General features: G+C 38.3%; 1 protein-coding gene across 8 annotated transcripts in view; it reads right to left on the bottom strand.

Moving 5' to 3' along the window:
- EPM2A (EPM2A glucan phosphatase, laforin) overlaps positions 1 to 18,892 on the bottom strand; it is an 85,721-nt gene that overhangs the window by 22,906 nt on the left and 43,923 nt on the right. The window contains exon 2 of one of the 8 annotated variants that reach the window (XM_070602731.1): positions 18,586 to 18,630. The exons of the other annotated variants lie outside the window; for them this stretch is intronic. Coding sequence (XP_070458832.1) covers positions 18,586 to 18,587 — 2 coding nt within the window. The 5' untranslated portion in view covers positions 18,588 to 18,630. The remainder of the gene's footprint in view (positions 1 to 18,585; positions 18,631 to 18,892) is intronic. 8 annotated transcript variants of the gene reach the window in all.

Here is an 18,892-nt window from a genome sequence, read left to right as displayed (position 1 = left end):
ATTAATTAACCTTCCAGTGCCTCAGTGTCAACAACGATAAAACGGCATTAACAATAGTACTATACGTCAGAGAGTTGTGAGATTAAATGAAATAACACACATAAAAGCATTTAAAACAGTTCCAGGAACATAGTAAGCACTATTAAAGCATTAGTTATCATTCCTAATATTACACCCTCGAAAAAGGTCAGGGCCTTGGGTGGGCTAATGTGTTAGTGAGCCTCCAAGAAGGGGACACGTGATATAGCATTTCAAAACATATTTGACCAGGAACCTTTGGTTGCAGGGGGAGAGCTCTCTATGGAGCCCACTTTGAAGAAAGCTGGATTACATGATTGCCCTGTCCCTTTAAACTCTAGTCTGGCGTGATTCATGTATATGTCTTAGAGACCCAGAAAACTATGGCCATGCACCAAATGCATTTTTGTGGAACACAGCCATGCTCATTTGTTTATGTATTGTCTATGTCTACTTTCACATACAACAAAAGAATCTATTAGCTGCAACAGAAACCATATATCCCACAATGCCTAAAATATGTCCTGTCTGACCCTTTACAGAAAGTGTGCCAATCCCTGCCTTAGAGGTGTAATATACCAGGAAGGCCACAGTTCTTTCCAAGAGTAACTTAATCATCAAGACCAATTTTATGAATGGGCATTTCTATTCTATCAACCCAGTTGGCTGGAAAGAGAAAGGAAGCAGTCATCGACGTGGGATGCAAAGAGAGAGTGGCTATGGGGGTGGGAGGTTCTCGATGACATGGGTGAGAAAGGACAAACAGTGAGGATCACAGAGGAAGACCTGCTGATGGGGAGAAAGCAGAAAGCACATGGGAAAACAAGGTGACTGGAAGGCCTTGACCCTGGTTAAAGGTGCTGATGTAGGATGGGCACTTTCTCCCATCACCTCCCCAAAAGCCTACACACCCTCCCCCAAATCTTAAATTTCCTTTATAATGACTACTATTAATCAAGAACAACTGTAGAAAAATTGTTTTGTTAGGTGACTTGATTCTTCGGGAAGAGGTATTATCATTCTAATTTTATAGACGAATAAAGCAAGGCATGCAAAGTCTGAACAAGTTCCCCATACCTAATCAATGGTTGAGCTTGTAGTCAAACCGAGTTTTATTGGTCTCAGATTTTCCATTGTGCCTCAATTGAAGATTGTCAGTTCTAGGACCTCTCTTAAGTGCAGAAATGCTATGTAAAATTCTGATGACCAGGAATTCGTATGCACTGTGCTAGATAATAGTTCACCACTGGGCAAAGGTCTACCATTTCCACACATACTAATCATCTATTGCTCTCCACAAGCTGAGCTCTTGCGGGGCGGGGGGGATGGACAGGCAAGGTGATGTAAGGATCTGCCTGCATCCTGCACAGATAGCAACCCTGAGGAAATTTATCTTACTGCAAAAGATAAAGAAGGGGATTCATTCAATATGAATAGAAACACAGGAAGCTATTGAAAAATAGACAAAAATGCACTGTTTGAAATGGCAGCTGCAAACCTTATCTCATATATTCCATGGCTACAAAGACTAGTCAGCTTTTCTTAGTCAAATGTGAATTAGAAGAAATATAATTTAGTGTTTAGAAAATATGCCTAATTTACCACCAAAGCTATACAATTTGTCTTGAAGTAAGGAATTCTACATCAGCTTTTTAAAATGATGGTGATTAAGTAGACTACAATATACTTCCAGTGTTCTTTTCTTTTCATTATTTGTGGCACCCTGATGAAAAGTAATTATGCTTTGGTGAATTTTCCTCTTAGATGCAATTTGGACCACTTATCTGAGATTCTCAGAAGGGAGCTGACTTGACATCTAAAAGAGAACACCTGTGTCTATCGTTGTAAAAGCAGCCTTCCTGAGAGCCTCTTCTCTGCTTAGCAATGCATAGCATTCCTGCAACCAGAAATAATGAGCAATGTATTAACAAATTGCCTTCTCTATCCAGCAAACAGAGTCAGGAATTACATGGTGCATTTTTTTAATATTTACATATGGAAAGAAAAGAATGGTCATGAATGTAAAATAACCAAAGAGCAGTGGGAGTGTGGCAGTGATCGAAAGCACTGAGCTATACCGATGTCCACCCTAGTGAACAACACACCTGCAATAAGGGTGTCCCTCAGCTACTCAGGTGCTTTTTTAAAAAAATCTCATAATTGGGGATTTTGTTATTTTATTAAATAGGTCTAAGGGGATATGCATAAAAGATCGGTGTGTGTTTTCTCATTTCCAACACACAAGTGCATGTGAAAATTCTATCCATCCTTTTCTCATTGATATTACAAGTAGGTGGCAAGGGGGCCAGCCCTGCTGCCTAGTGGTTAAGTTTGGCATGCTCTGCTTTGGCAGCCTGTGTTTGGTGGTTCAGATCCCAGGTACGGACCTACACCACTTGTCAGCCGTGCTGTGGCAGCGACCCACATATAAAATAGAGGAAGATTGGTACAGATGTTAGCTCACAGCTAATCTTCCTCAAGCAAAAAAAAGAGGAAGATTGGCACAGGGCTAATCTTCCTCAGCAAAAAAAAAAAAAGTAGGTGCTGGCATGATGCTTATGGTTCATAAATGAGGATGGTCCCACTGCTTTATTGAAACAATAAATAATTCCATTTTTTTACTAGGACCTGTGAAGCTTCAAAGATACTTTTAAGAGGCTTTATTTGTTCCTTTTATGATCTATAAAAAAGGTTACACTGCTATTATTTTGCCTTTTCCTTCTTTTTTTTTTTTTTGAGGAAGATTAGCCCTGAGCTAACTACTGCCAATCCTCCTCTTTTTGCTGAGGAAGACTGGCCCTGAGCTAACATCCATGCCCATCTTCCTCTACTTTTTATACGTGGGACACCTACCACAGCATCTCTTTTTGCCAAGCAGTGCTATGTCCACACCTAGGATCCAATGGAACCCCAGGTCGCCGAGAAGCAGACCGTGCGAACTTAACTGCTGCACCACTGGGCCAGCCCCTCCTTCATGTTTTAACAAACATCAAAAAGCACTTTCACAAACACAACCATTTGGTCTCATTGCATTCTTGAAATCAACACCAACAACTAAAGTAAGTATAGTACCAAAGATCTAAAATACAACTTTAGGTGGATCTCCTGAAAATCAGTTAATGGACTTTAAAGAAATTTGTCTTTCTTTGCCTACACTTTACCATCTCTTTGTATTTGCTGTTAATGGGAATCTAATTTTCTGATGGAAACTACTGAAGGGAAAGGCTGCTACAAGTGATTTTGGTGGGTTATCTTTGTAACACATTAGGATTTTTGAACCCTAATTCTTCAAAAGTATTTGCAAGAGTGAGTACATGAACTTTTAAAAACTTTCTATTGAAACACAATACACATTAAAAATGCACATAAGTGTACTGCTCAATAAACTTTTTTATAAACAGAATGTATCCATATAGCCAGAAACAGAGCTTCTACCAGGCCCCAGAAGACTCTCCTTCTACTCCTATCTAGTCATGACAAGGATGACACAGAACACATGGATTAGTTTTGCCTGTTTTGGTGAGTTCGTGAACTTCTGTTATCTCCCTTAATCTACAAGCAGAAATAGAGGCCTGGAGACACGGGGCAATCTGTATAATGCCATGCAACTCTTGAAAAGCAAAGTCGAGACTTTTCATCTAACATGCTTTCCACAGCGCACCTGTTGTCTCTAAAACCCTTCCTAATTACCAGTGGAGAGAGAAATCCAGATGAGAAGCCTACCACTTTCGCACATTAATTTCTGACAGCTTTAAATGTAAGAATTAAAGGATACTTCACTTCAAAGTCTTTATCCAAACTAGACCTTTGATATTGTTCCCACTGATCTCTAGGAACTCATCATCTGGGAAGGAAGATGAAATACAAGAAAAGGAATTAAGCCAAGAGATAGATGACAATTTCAGCTGATTGTTTTCCATTCAAGTCAAAGCACTCAACTGCCATTGGTGTCATATGAATCAGCATTCTCCAGAGAAACAGAACTTATAGCACGTGTATATAGAGAGAAACAGATTCATTTGAAGGAGTTGGCTCCTGCAGTTACACAGGCTGGCAAGTCCAAAATCTGCAGGGTAGACCAGCAGGCTGGAGACCCAGGCAAGAGCCAACATTGCAGTTCAAGTCCAAAGGCCGTCTGCAGGCAGAATTCCCATCTCTTCCGGGGAGGTCAGTCTTTTTCTACTAAGGCCTACAACTGATTGGATGAGGCCCACCCACGTTATGGAGGGTAATCTGCTTTACTCAAAGTCTACTGATTTAAATATTAATCATCTTAAAAATGCCTTCATGGGAACATCTAGAATAAAGTTTGACCAAATATCTGGGTACTGTGACATAGATTAACAATCTATGTATCACATGCTGCCTCAAGAGGCACTTGTACTCATCTTAACTAGTTTAATTTATAAACAGTTATGTGTTGCATAACAACGTTTGGGTCACTGATGGACCACATATACGACGGGTGCCCCATAAGATCAGTACCATCCAGCCGAGGTGTGTAGTAGGCTGTACCATCTAGGTTGTGTAAGTGTACTCTATGATAGTCACATGACAATTAAATCACCTAATACTGCATTTCTCAGAACGTATCCCCGTTGTTAAGAAACACATGACCGTATTGCTACTAAAATGTTCAGGTGTTGATGCCTTATCATTGCAAATGGACAGTAAGCTCCAGGAGCTCAAGGAGCTTTTCCTGAACTTCTTTGGTCCTCCACTGTCCTGATCTCAGAACTCACTGTATATTTGTTGACTGAGTAATCTATTTTTTAAGGTGTCGATTTTACCATCTGCATAGGCAATGCAAGTCTAACACTGCATAGAAGCACAGACAAGCAGAAAATTATTTCAGGATCAGTAAGAGAAACCAAGAAGGAATAACGTAACTTTCTATGTTATCAAAAGTTTTCTTGGTTGTAGGAAACACAGAACTGGTTTTGATCTGTCATACTCAGAGTCCAGCAGAAATTCCAGTTGCCTTTGGAGCTTTACAAAGTCTGTCAAGTCTATCACCACCCAGCCAACATGCTAACTCACTTCTTTATTTCCCCAGCAACGGAAAGTACGAGTAATCTGTTCACTGAGATCACTTCCTGGTTATTTTATCTCACTTCCGTTGCGTAAAGTTTAAGAATAAAGTAAAGCAGAGGATTTGGTTTCTAGTTTGATAACTGGCTACTGAGTTGCTAATATTAAAACCAATTTCTGCTTAGTTTGAGTCCCATATGTCAGCACAATTGTTTTTTAAGGTTCCTGAAGTTTTGGGGCAATTTTCCTGTTTCTACTTTATTTGTATAATGTTGGACTTTTAAACACCAATGATCGTATCTGTTAAAAGTCTACTTCCTGCTCGTGACTGTCAGCTCCTTGTGGGTGACATTCTTACTCACCTTTGTGAGTCGCTTTGTCACTGCCCAAGGTTGTACAGATTGTTTGGTTTATTTGGTTTGGTTGTGTGTGTCTGTGTGTATGTATGTTTGTGTGAATGTGCCTACTATGTTGACACTGGAGCAAATTTGGATTTTCGGAAGCTCCAGGAACCTGGTATTCCAAACAGCAATATTTTACTGTGAAATGAAAGCAGAACTGGCCTTCCTAGTGGTTATTACCATTTTATTCTATTAGATGATATGTACTTAAGTGCCGACACATCTATTACTGTACATCTTAGAAACTGTCCAAAGTAGCTAGAGAAGTGTAAAATTAAGTATGCAAAGTTACTTATGTATAGTTTCTATGATCAAATTTAAAAACAATGTATGGAACCGTTTAGTAATTTTGGAGTATGTACTCAGCAGCCAGGCAGTGAAATAGGTCGCAAGGATACAAAGGTGAATAAGATGTCAAAAACTCACAAACCAGTGACACCAGTTCTCTAAAACAATACTTAAGAGGTAAAAGTCATAATTTATTTGCAAATCTACGAAACAAAATGACTTAGAAATAATAACAATTTAAGATTTAAAGGACTTAAATTTGCAAGAAACAGGATACGTGAGGAGGATGTTGCTTGTTAGGTTTTAGATCTCCCTAAGCTTTAAAAGAGAATTTCTTTGGGGACTGGCCTAGGTAAAAATCTTTTGGTTGGTATTTCTATGGAAATGGCTCTGTGAAACCAAAAAGAACTATTAAAAAAAGAAAAGGAAAAATGTGTTGGCATCCACTAATTCAAAAATTGTTTTTTAAGTTGTTACAAATACATAAATGTATGACATTAAAATTAACTATATCATAAAGCAGGAAACAAGCTTAATCCTTAATGTTGGGAAGGTGTTTAAGATTTGCTATTACTGGATACTTTTAGGATTTTGGTCCAAAAATGCAGTCTGAGGGCTCAGCTAAGACCTATTTTTCCGGCAATATTTGAAAAGGAAATGTTCAGAGCGAATCTAGAAATCTACTAACATGCAAAAGGGTAAGGAAGTTATCAGTTAAAACATTAGATTTCAAAAGTCTATAATGATGATAAAAATGAAGCCACAGAAAACAATAAATTCTGCTACAGAAATCTCAGAAAGTATGACTAATTTGGCCATGTTGATGTGGTCAAATACAATTTCATAAAGTATATGTAGTAACTATAGGAGTCTTCTCCCCACCCCCTCATTGTCATTTCTGATAATTAGTGTTTACTTTCATTATGTATAATGAGACAGTATAATGCTTGGACAAGAGTCTTTAGAATCAAATAGTCCTGCGTTTGAATCCCAGTTCTGCAACTTACTGGCTACATGAGTGTGGTTAATGGATTTAACTTCTCTGTGGTTGAGTTTCCTCATCATTAAAATGGAGATGTTTGGGCCAGCCCTGTGGCTTAGTGGTTAAGTTCTGTGAGCTCTGCCTCAGCAGCCCGGGTTCGGTTCCTGGGCAGGGACCTATGTCACTTGTTGGTGGCCATGCTGTAGTGGCTATCCACATACAAAATAGAGGAAGATTGGCACAGATGTTGGCTCAGGGTGAATCCTTCTCAAGCTAAAAGGGGAAGACTGGCAATAGATGTTAGCTCAGGGCAAATCTTCCTCAACAACAAAAAAAAACGAAAAGGAGATATTAACATCTGTATTTGTAGAGCATTGGAAGAATAAAATGAATTAGTGCAAGTAGTTACCTAACAAAGTACCCAGTAGCTAGGAGATGCTCAAAAAAATCTTATTTACTTTCTTACTCAAATGTTGGTGTTTTCTACTGTTTTCAAGCATTTTTCTGCTACTCATGAACCAAGGAAAATACACAAGCAATAGAAGACTGATTAAATATCAGCATCTTATAGTTCCATTTATGGTAACAATTTTGAACATCTAAAACTAAATTCATTTCCAGGAAAAATGGCAGCATAGACACAGGCTTTCAAAACCTGCCTCCCAAAACCAAACAAATAACACAAAGTCAAAACAGTGAAGACGACGTCACCAGGTCTGCAACTAACCGGAGAACCCAACCTTCTACTACAAAGCTCAAGAAGAGGCCAAAAGGTAAAACCACTTGAACGAAATCAAAAGAATCAGCACATTACTTTATCTCCGTTAATGCTGGCAACAGCTCACCAAGGTAAATTTTATTATTATCATTCTCTTATAGAAGATGCACAGCAGTTAACAACGTACCCAAAGTCCTACTGCTAGGAAGGAGTAAAGCTCGAACTCAACCCTCAGCAGCCCAACTCAGAGCACGTGCATTTGATGACTACATTATGCAAGCAGAAATTAGTTAGAAAATATAGTGAAATAAAACCCCATTCACACAGAATAGGCACACACGTACCTGTGGATTCACACCAGGCTGACTAGATACTGGTCTAAGGCAAAAAGGCTAGCTGCACCCCTACTCATTGGTGGTGATGCGTCTTCTGATAGACTGTAGTCCTGGCCAGGATCAGCTCACGACACTGCCTGGACTGGGTGCTATAAAGTGGATGTGTGAAGGTTCCTCAAGACCGCCCCAGGTTTGCTGATTTGCTAGAAGACCTCATAGGACTCAGCGTATAGCTGTACTCACAGCTGAGATTTATTACAACGAAAGGATCCAAAGCAAAATCAGCAAAGGGAAAAGGTGCGTGGGAGAAGTTCAGGTAAAACCAGGTGCAAGATTCCAAGGGACCCCCCTCCTAGTGAAATCGCACAGGCCATGCTTAATCCTCCAGCAGCAAGTTGTGACAATAAATGGGAAGCGTTATCTACCAGAGTAGCTCATTAGAGACCCTGTCAACAGGTTTTATTGGGGTCCGGTGTATGGGCATCCTCTGACTAGCATGATCCAAAATTCTAGCCTCCCAGAAGGCAGGCAGGCATTAAGCACAAACACAGTCTTTGCATATTTGAGGCACAGCGAGCCACCATTATTACTTAGGGAAAGTTTTATATCAGTACAGGGGACTATTTACTACCCAAATTCCCAGAGAACAGCAAAAGGGTCAAGCTTGCAAGCAGGTTCTTCTAAGCTTGGCAATCTCCAGCCTGCTCTACTTTTTTGTAGCACCGTGAACATGAAGCATTCAGCTGCCTTGAGTTTCCCTCTATGATTTGAGATCAATTAACCATATAACAGTCTACAATTCTACAGTTATAATTTTCTTATAGTTTGGATTTCTTTACCTTTCTCTACTCCCACCTGCCCACTCACTCTACCCACTGAAATTTGTACTCATCAGAATTAGTTACTTCTGAAAAATGTCCCCTCTGAGTTGCCAACAACACATGGTCATAGTCTCTGGCACCCTAGAGAATCAAAGAGGGGAGAAGGCATCGTGCCCAATGGTGGCCAAGCTATGACTTCGTAGTCATTCAGTTGTCCTCTCCTCCACCCCATCCTGTGGCACCACACAAGACCGACCTATGAGTTCCAAATGTTTTGGATAAGTTCCTAGATGGCAAATAATAATGATCCACTAAAGTTCATGAAGTTCATCATTCAATCTATATGTATAACCATCAGTGATGTGCAAGGCATTGTATTAAAAGCAGTGAATGGATATGAAGCTGAATTCAGACGTACATCCTGCTCTGAAGAAGTATACAGTCTTCTTGTTAAGATGCATCATCAAATAACTTCCATGTAAAATAGGAAAGTCAAGATGCGTCATTAAATAACTTTCACATAAAATAAGAAGTGATCAATTACATAAGCAAAGTTAGACACCGAGGCTGGGAATACAACAGTGAATGAAACAGACAAGGTCTCTACCCTCATTACCAGAGAAGGATCCATGAGAGGGGGCATCAGAGAAGGGACCTGGTCAATATCAGGATATGTCAACATGATGACACGATGTCAACATCATGGAAACAGGAGACACTGTTACAGTGCTATCGCCAAAGGAGCCTCATGAAGCTGGATGGGACAATTCCTGGTCCAGTGTGACATTTACGTTCTTAGTCACAGAATGCCACGCATAGTATTTGAAGTCTCAAAAAAAAAATCCTTGTTCTACAAGGCTCTTTAACATTCCTTTGACAGCCTGGCAGCATGAAATTTGCCCAATCTTGTAGAGAAAAATGGACACAATTCAATATTGTAATGCTAAGGGTAAAATAGTCTCTTGTGTTTTATGTTTATTAGCTTACATTTTAGAAAATGCTAGAAATCTTTTCAGCATCCACTAATAAAATAAAGCAAGATTCATTTTAGAGAATGTTCATAATGGGTTTAGGATCAACAATAAAATTTGAAGAGTGATAAATTACAATAAACAAAAGAACGTGCTCCATCATTTTCTTTTAATTTGAGAAATTTAATCCTTCTGATTCTTTTTCTCCAGGCACGTGTTGTAAATCTTTTGATGGAAGCTATGCTTCCTATCTGACAGGACTTATTCTCATCATTAAGATGTATTTAGTTTTTCCTTCTGACCTTTGCTTTTTCACTTTAAATTCTTCTCTATTCCCTTTCTTCTTTTGCTCCTTCTCCCTCTATGCTAGCTTCTCTTAACCACTTGATCCATAATCAGGGATCTGGCTTTTAAGATAAGGGGCATTTTTGTAACAAATTGTTTGGTCAGTTGGGGTCTGAGGCTGCTACAAGGCAGGTTTTTATTAGAAGTTTAAGAACACGGAGCAGCCTTTTGTTAGGATTTTTAAGAGCCAGCCCCAATGGCCTACCAGTTAAAGTTCAGCGTGCTCCACTTTGGCAGCCCAGTTCAGTTCCCAGGCACGGAACCACACCACTCATCTGTCAGTAGCCATGCTGTGGCAGCAGCTCATATAGAAGAATTTACAACTATACAAAACTATGTACTGGGACTTTGGGGGTCAGAGGGAGAAGAAAAAAGGAGGAAGATTAGCAACAATCTTATTATTAGCTAACAATGTTAGCTTAGGATGAATCTTCCCCTGCCCAAAATAAAAATTAAGACTTTCAAGATCATTTTAAGGACCAATTTCATGCTGTAATCAAAAGACTGTCATTTCACTCTTAGAACAGCAGATGATTTACAATCTCTGTCCCCAGAGTCTGCTGAACTCAGATATGCGGCACTCAGGTGATGTTCCTCATTGCCCTTCAACTCTGTCCTAAACTGATAATACCAAATGCCCATCAGCTCAGCGTATCATAAGACTGCGTTTGTCTCCTCAACAGTCTGAAATAAAACTTCATTTCCGTAATTTTTCTCAGTATACTAGCTACCTTTTTGTGCATTCTATTTTTACTATTTCAATGTTTCTGAAAAAGCTATTTGCATCAGCAAGGAAGCAGCCCAAGACAAACATCTTTAAATAAGTTGAAGAAATTAGTCAAGTCAACTGAACACAGTGCTTTAAGCCAAAGTTGGATAGTAAATACCGTCTGCGTCTGTCCATGCATGCAGTCATACTTCACTCTCTCTTTATTTGGCGCTTTATTTATACATATGTTCCACTAACTGACTGACCTGTTCTGCACTCTATAGCATTTTTAAAATTTACAGCCTTCTTATTTTTCATGAAGATCTACAGTTTGGAGTCACCATTTACAACACAATAGATGACTTTTGCTCCTAAACTCATTATTTCTCTTGATAACAATTACTAGAACTCTGAGATAGTTTCAGGAGAGAGTTGCTTCTTGCTTTTATTTCTAAAAGCAGAAATCCTAGCAGATGCCTTTCCTATTCTTTTCATTCAAAATACAACCAAAAAGTCTTTTTTTCAGTTTTATTCTGTAATGGTATAGTTCACTGAATTCCAGATGAATGTTGTATTGTTTTCATTAAAACTCAATTCAGTTAAGCAGTGAAAAACCTACTCTGAGATGACACATGCCTTATAAAGCTATTTCAAAAACCGAAATAGGTACAAATTCTATTTTTCCTTTTATAAGTTAAAGTAGTGAGAAGCCATAACAGTTTTCTAAATTCAAAATCCAAAAGTGGTTTTGGTTTTTAACGAAATTAATGTCAACTGTTAATCTTGCCAATGCATTAGAGACCTTCATATAATTTTTTTAATCTCCATTTTCCTAATGTGTTTACAAATATCTGCTTGTAGGTTTAGACACTTTGCCCTATGCAAATTCTAGAAAGATTTTCAGACAGTTGTGGAGGAGGAAGAAATTCTTTTTCCTACTACCCCGTAGGTTCTCCAGCTGTGGCCTGGTAAGTTAGACTGACAAAAGACAGACTAACAAGAGAAAAGCTTACAAACTTATTTATATTAATATGTGTTTATTTAATATAAGTGTTACTTGGCATAGGAACCTTCATAAGGAAATGAGGACCTGAAGAAGCAGTTAAACCTGAGTGTTTTCATACCAGGTTTGATGTAGAGTGGAAAGCCGTGGGAAAGTGTGATAGGACAAAAGGACATGAGCTCAGGATAGTAAACTGCGAGGAACTCAGCAGGCCTGAGCATTTGGATTCCTCTCAGTCTTCAAAGATAAAGATGCTCCTGTCCTCTGGGTGTAGGGAAGGTACATGAGGGTCTTATGACTTGCTTTAGGGGAAAGTCAGAAAGTCCAGAAGTCAGCTTAATATTCTCAATACGTCAAGGTGCCATATTTTGGGGTGGCATGTTCTAATCCCCATCACTGTGAAGCTGGATATGCTTAAAGATTAAACAGCATGAGAGGCCTTAACTCGTTCAGAGTCCCAAAGAAGATGTGATGGCACATCAGTCCCTTGACTTATAAACTAAAAAAGATTAATACAGGTAATTTCTTAGAGGTTATTTCATCTTGGGTCAGAAATCTACTATAAAATTTTTAAGTATACATCAATATAAAAGATTGTAATGTCCACCAACTAGATTTCTGTATGGTGTCTATAACTGTTACGCAGTCAGGCCCACCACATAGAGCAAAGCAGGCTTTGCACCAGGCAGAGCAGGTGGATGGGGCCGGGGGGGGTCACGCTAACCATTCCATGAATCATATGCTCTGGAGTTGTGCAAGGCAATGAAGGGTCCTGTACCCAGCCCTCTATGAGATTTTATTTTTAATAGTGATAAAAATCTAAAGCACAATTTTAAGACAGTGTTGTCCTTTACCCAGAAGGCTTTTTCTGTGCTCCAACAGCACAATTATTGAAAAGATTTTATTAGGATGAGAAAATAAGAATGTGAGGCAAATAAAACTTTTATTAATTTCCTTACTTTATAAAATTTCAAGTACCACAGTCTCTCCCTTTATTAAGACAAAATTTGTTCCTGAAAATTAAATATTAACTAAATTTTGGTAAGCAAAGTCACATCTTAAATGTAGAGAGATTTCAACAAGAATTCAAGACCTTAATTGACTGAAGTCCATGTAAAGAAAATAAGTTTAAAAACCACGGAGAAGTAAAAAGTAACTTAATTGAGATTTTCATAGTAATACATGTTTTATTTGTCTCTGCCATGGGACTGTTAGCTTCTAATGGAGAAGTCATGTTTAACTTCGTACCCCTAACATCTAGCTTCTGGCAAAAAGCAGGTGCTCGAAAAAAAGCTGAATGAAAGAATGAATGGAATGAAAACAGATCAGTCACCTGCTTCCAGATTAAGGACAGAAAGTATAAAATCTTTTAAATATGTGTTTAGATATGGACGTCAATCTCATATTGTGGTCAGTTAATAAAGTATCAAGAAAAAGAATGAAGAAAAGGGGGAAAGACATCAAGACAGGAAAAAAGGGACAGGAAAAGCCAGAGGGAGCTAAGAGACAGACAGGGAAACAGGTGCGGCAGAAGACACAGTGAAAACAAATGGAGTGGGGTGGAGGCAAGAAATAGGCTGAAAATACAGAACACGGTAGAGTAATACAAAAAGTGGCAAAGAATAAGGGCAAAACCTGATAGATACAGGCGCATTTGTAGGTAAAGCTTTATAAATGCTATTCTGCAAGCTTCAGTTCAACACAGCCATGAATTTCACTGTTTAAACTTCTCTTTAGTCATCTTTGAAATGTGAATTAGCTGGTTACTTACTGTTCACAGTTTTGGGGGTTTTTTTCCTATTCTAAATTTTCCGTAGTCAGAGCGGCAGTGGCTAGGACAAAAATATTCCACAGGTATTATTAATTCAGGCCAGACAGAGATCCCGTTCCTCAGCTCTATTCTGAGAATGTCTACCCATCTAAACACAAGGGAGTCCTTTCACAAAGTGAAGAACCCTTTTGTGATGTAAATAAATAACATATAATTTTATTATTACTTAAGTTGAAAAATTTTAATAGTATCTACCATAGTCCTGGGCAGATGGTATATAATCAAAATGATCCTTCTAAATTCAGCTTTTTAGGTCTGTTTTTTTTAAGTAAGGAATAACATTAATCTCATGAGAAGGGTATTTTGAAAGCTGGCGTTCTGATGTTCAAATCTATTTCTATAATCAATTAACTACACATATTTCCAACTTGTGTGATACCATTTTTATTGTCCTTTTTGCTCTGCCTTGACTTAATTGACAATATCTTATTTGAATATCCTGCAGTAAAGGACAGCTCTGGAAACCCCACCAACCATAAACAGCTATTAATCCAGCTGAGGACCATCCATCAGGGCATTGCCAATCTCTCTCAGAGTGGCTCTGTCACTTTCACGGCATGCCTGGGCTTTGTTTTCTTTGAAAAGATTTGAAATAATAAAAACTCATGGTCATGGCTATAAGCAATGAGACACACAAGAGGCCCTGTTTCCAAACCTCTGGTAACGTCAGAAATAACAGATTATCCAGGGTGAACTTCCAAGGGGCAGAGCAACTTCCGAAGGCAACAGCGTTAAAAAAAATATCCTGTGTTACCACCTGCCGTCACACAATAGCTGAAGACAAGAGGCTCAGTCCAGAAAAGGAATCTATGTCCCTTCTTCCCACCTTCTTCTCTGTCCTTCCTCCTTTTGTCTTCCTTTCTAATTTTTCTAGGATATAACGAAGAACCAACCGTAAACATACAAGTAGCTTTATAGAAGAGATATACTTCACTTTCCACAAGAAAACGCTTCCTCATAATTTGCATGAACCTATTAGTTTTGTAACAAATGGTCATCCTTCTCATCAATTTATCATTTTTGAGATGCTTAATCTTCATTTCTGATTGGTTATTAATTTCAGCTTTTGGTTTCTCTTCCCTCCTAAAACCAGACCAAAAAAGAAATTCTGGAAATAAACTTTTAAATCCTTGGGGAGGTCACCATTTAAATAACTTCTCTGGTCACTTCCTATTTAATGCAAATATGTCTCTGGAGCTTTGGGACTTTATATATTAAGTTTCCTCCATGTGAAGAGTCACACCTAGTGTAATTAAGCTGGAGTAGCATTAGAAAAGCAATGTGACATAGTTTATACTGGAAGATCCTCGCATAAAACACCACCCTCTAACATCAATACACCTATTCATAACGGGCAGTGCAATAAGTATGTCTGAGGAGAGGGCGTAGCAATGGAAATGCCAGTGACTAAATTAAGAAGATTAATACTAATTGTCTCTGAAAAACCACACAGGACAAACAAAGGAGTCTTAGGAAGAAAGGTGTTGGGACAGAATCTGCAATCTAGGAAAACGGGAAATGAGACAAGCGATTAATGCAATAGTTCAAGAGTACAAGGTGGTGAACGATAATGAGGCGAGTTAAACTGCAAGGCAAATGCCTGAAAAAATAGCACTTTTCAAAAAAATGGCATGAAAGTGCTGGGAGAGAGAAAACGATTTCAGGTCCTTCTTACAATCAACTCAACATAACTAGGCTTACATGGATTATATAAACTTTAAGCTTTGATTAGTGAAAATAAGCAGGATTTTCTTGCCATTGTTTGCGTCCAGATGTGTTTTGATCAGTTGATGGGAGAAAGCTCTGGGACGAGAAAATGGTGGCCTGTTTTACAAGGAGTGAACCAGGCACGGGGTGAAGAGTCGGAAATGGAGGCTTTGCTGCTTATGGGCTGTTACGACCTGAGAGCAGTACCTCAGTAGCTCTGGTTCCCATTTGCTCCTCTCTAACATGAGGGGATGCTGTGTAAGATTCCTTTTCTCTCATAGTCAGAAGTAACTGAGGGTTACAAGGCACTATTACGGTTTTACTCGTTCGATATAATCCTTGTACCACTTCTATAATCTACTCCCTGCTTTCATTAGCCCAGATCCTAGAGTCCTGCCTCAGACTTTGTCAAACACGTGTGGCCTGTGTGTAGCAAACAATCCTTCCATTATAAGAGGGAGAGTCTGTACAACTAAATGTTATCAGTGTGTGTGTGTGTGTGTGTGTGTGTGTGTGTGTGTGTGTGTGTGTACACTGTAGTTTTTCAGAAAAATGTTTCACACTCTAAGCAATTAATATTTTCATCACTATTGATTCATTTTTCAGGAACAAGAAGTCTACATGACACTCAAAAAGAAAAATTAAAAGGGCTTAGGAAAAGAAGGATGGAAAAGGCATTTTACAACTTATCGAAGTGGGAAAATAAAGATCTCAGTTTTCAAAAACAAGTCTGTGAACAAAAAAGTTATAAGAGGGCTTTTATGAAAAAGAAATAGCCAACAGCAAAATCGATCCTCATGTACAGTAAGAAACATGTATTTTGACTACCGTTTCTTAATCGATCCCTACTCTATCCGTGTGATAATCCTTCCATTCTGTTCAGCCAAAGATGAGACTGTGCTCTAAGAAACCAGTCGTTTTAAGCTAGTTTAAATAGTCATAATCAGTGATTGGCAAAGCGATCTAAATATACTGACCCTCTGAAAACAAGACAGAAGTACTCCCCAGTGTGCTCACTGACTCTAATATAAATACATCCACTGGTCTCCCTGAAGTGGACCTTTCATAGTGCCTAGCATAATAAATTTAATTCTAGCTCTAAAAAACACGGTATATAATTCCCAACCTGCGAAGACCCCATTTTAGCATGCTACTGAGACTTCTTTCTGATCTGGCTAGACTCACACAGAAAACTGTAGAAAATGACTATCTCAGCTTGTCAAAAATATTCTGTCTTCTGTATCCATCTAATATGATAGAATAATTCTTCTTTGGTTGTCATGGCCACTGTAATATCGGAATTGGGAGAGTCTTGTAAAAATTAAAATTCATGAGTCAGTACATTTACATTCCATTAGTTACCCAGTCTATATATCTCATTCAAACCTAAAACTCCTCTCTCTTCTCACTCTCATCTGATGACCTTGCTTACTGTTTCACTGAGAAAGAGAAGCAGTAAAACCTTGAACTTCCACACGCTCTCACTACTACGCTGGCCTACCTGCATCCACGCCCCGAGTACTCTGCTGTCGTCCCACAACCACGGATTAACTGTTTGTTCTGGAGTCACACTCGCTTACAAAAAGATTCTGCTCCTGCAACTCTCCCCTTTCTCCTCTTAATCGTTAATTTTCTCAACTCTACAGGATCATTTTCATTAACATCAAAACATTCTATAATAGCAGCCATCTTATAAATTACCTTCCCTTATCTTCTATTTCCTCATTTCTCTGCTCTATTTTACAGTAAAAATCCATATTTTTAGCAAAATTGCCGTATTTTACCCACATAATGACTTAGGAATTCAATTTGCTTAATTTATATGATAGAATTTTCCCCTTTTCTTACTAGCATTCCTATAGACACAACCTGAGATCTGACAATCAAGCTCTCTCCTTCAATCGAGATTCTCTCTCGTTCACCAGTGACCAAGGCATTTCAATCACAATTTAAATAACAATGCTGTTGATATATACAAGGCAGCACAAAATCCAGCTGCATCCTTGAGAATTGTACTGATTCCACAGCAGCACTATCAGCAAAAACTGATTTCTACACAAACTTGAGCAGATATGTTTTAAATGACTCCTAAGAAATAAGAATTAAAGGGTATGTTTGCATTAGCCCTGATTACCATTAGGATGCTAATATCTATTACTAATATTTCTTGATATGATGTTGAAAATAAACCATCCCAATATAATCATATATATTACATAAATATATAATCATTTTATGTAATATATTTAAATATTTCATATAAAAATATGTATTTTGGGGCCAGCCCTGTGGCCAAGTGGTTAAGTTCACGCACTCCAGGCGAACCAGGGTTTCGGCGGCCCAGGGTTTCGCCAGTTTGGATCCTGGGCACAGACATGGCACCTCTCATCAAGCCAAGCCATGCTGAGGTGGCATCCCACATACCACAACTAGAAGGACCCACAACTAAAATACACAACTATATACTGGGGTGATTTGAGGAGAGAAAGCAAAAAGAGAAAAAGAAGATTGGCAACAGTTATTAGCTCAGGTGCCCATCTTTAAAAAAAATATGTATTTTAATCACAAGATAAAAGACAACCATTAATTAATTTGACCTTATAAAATATGAACAGCATTAATTATACAGGGAAAAGGAACCCTTCAAGAATCTCACACTCAGTTAATACTCAGTAAAAATCACTGTCCAATCAGAAGAACAAGAAGGAGGATTGTGCAGTTTCTTTTCCTACACAAGTATAATGAACAATTATAATCTTGGTTTAGAAAAATCACAAATCATTCAGTCAGATGTAAGTACTAACTGAAATTATATTCTTCCTTTGGCCAATAATGTCTTCATTGTGAACTACAGAGGTAGGACAATATGATTGTCCTGTTGCACACAGAATTTTATGGCTATTCTCTAATCTAAAAGAGATTTCTTGTTAAAATTTGATTATAAACATAAACAAGGTAAAAATATCATTATATAAGAAGCATATACATACTCATTAAAGATTATGTGTATACTGGCTATAAAATAACTGTATTTCCTAAATCAGAGACAGACAAATATCATATGATTTCACTTATATGTGGAAGATAAACACGTGGATATGGAGAACAGACTGGTGGTTACTAGAGGGGAGGCTGGGGGGAGGGGGAAGGGGGCACAGGCGCACACATGTATGGTGATAGATGAATACTAGACTATTGGTGGTGAACATGATGCAGTCTACTCAGAAACTGAAATATAATAATGCACACCTGAAATTTACACAGTTATAAGCCAATATGACCACAATAAAATAATTTTTTTAATGCTTAACCTAAACCTTTGCATCTAATTTCCAGTTTATAGGAAATATAAGAATTAGAGGAACAAGTTAAATGAACCACTTGGAAGCTAATAGACAAATCCCAAAGGTAGGACATTCTCTCACATGAGTGGCCCGATCTCTTCAATAAGTCAATGTCACAGAAGACTCCTAAAAGACACAAAAACCAAATGCACAGTGTGGACTTTGACTGGATCCTGATGAGCAAACTAGCAGCAAAAGACATTGGGTGAAGGGGTAATTGGAGAAACATGAATATGAACTGGGTATTGGACGTTATACGGAATTGTTAATGTTATTATGATAATACACTTAGGAAAAATATCCTTAATTTAAAATATATGTGTGTATGTCCAAACATAGTTTCTGTAGAGTTGGACTGAATCTATGTCCTGAGCTACAAAAATGAGGG

The sequence above is a fragment of the Equus przewalskii genome, chromosome 32, assembly GCF_037783145.1.
Source record: "Equus przewalskii isolate Varuska chromosome 32, EquPr2, whole genome shotgun sequence".
In the NCBI taxonomy this organism is placed as follows: domain Eukaryota; kingdom Metazoa; phylum Chordata; class Mammalia; order Perissodactyla; family Equidae; genus Equus; species Equus przewalskii.
This window is presented reverse-complemented; position numbering and strand designations above follow the sequence as displayed.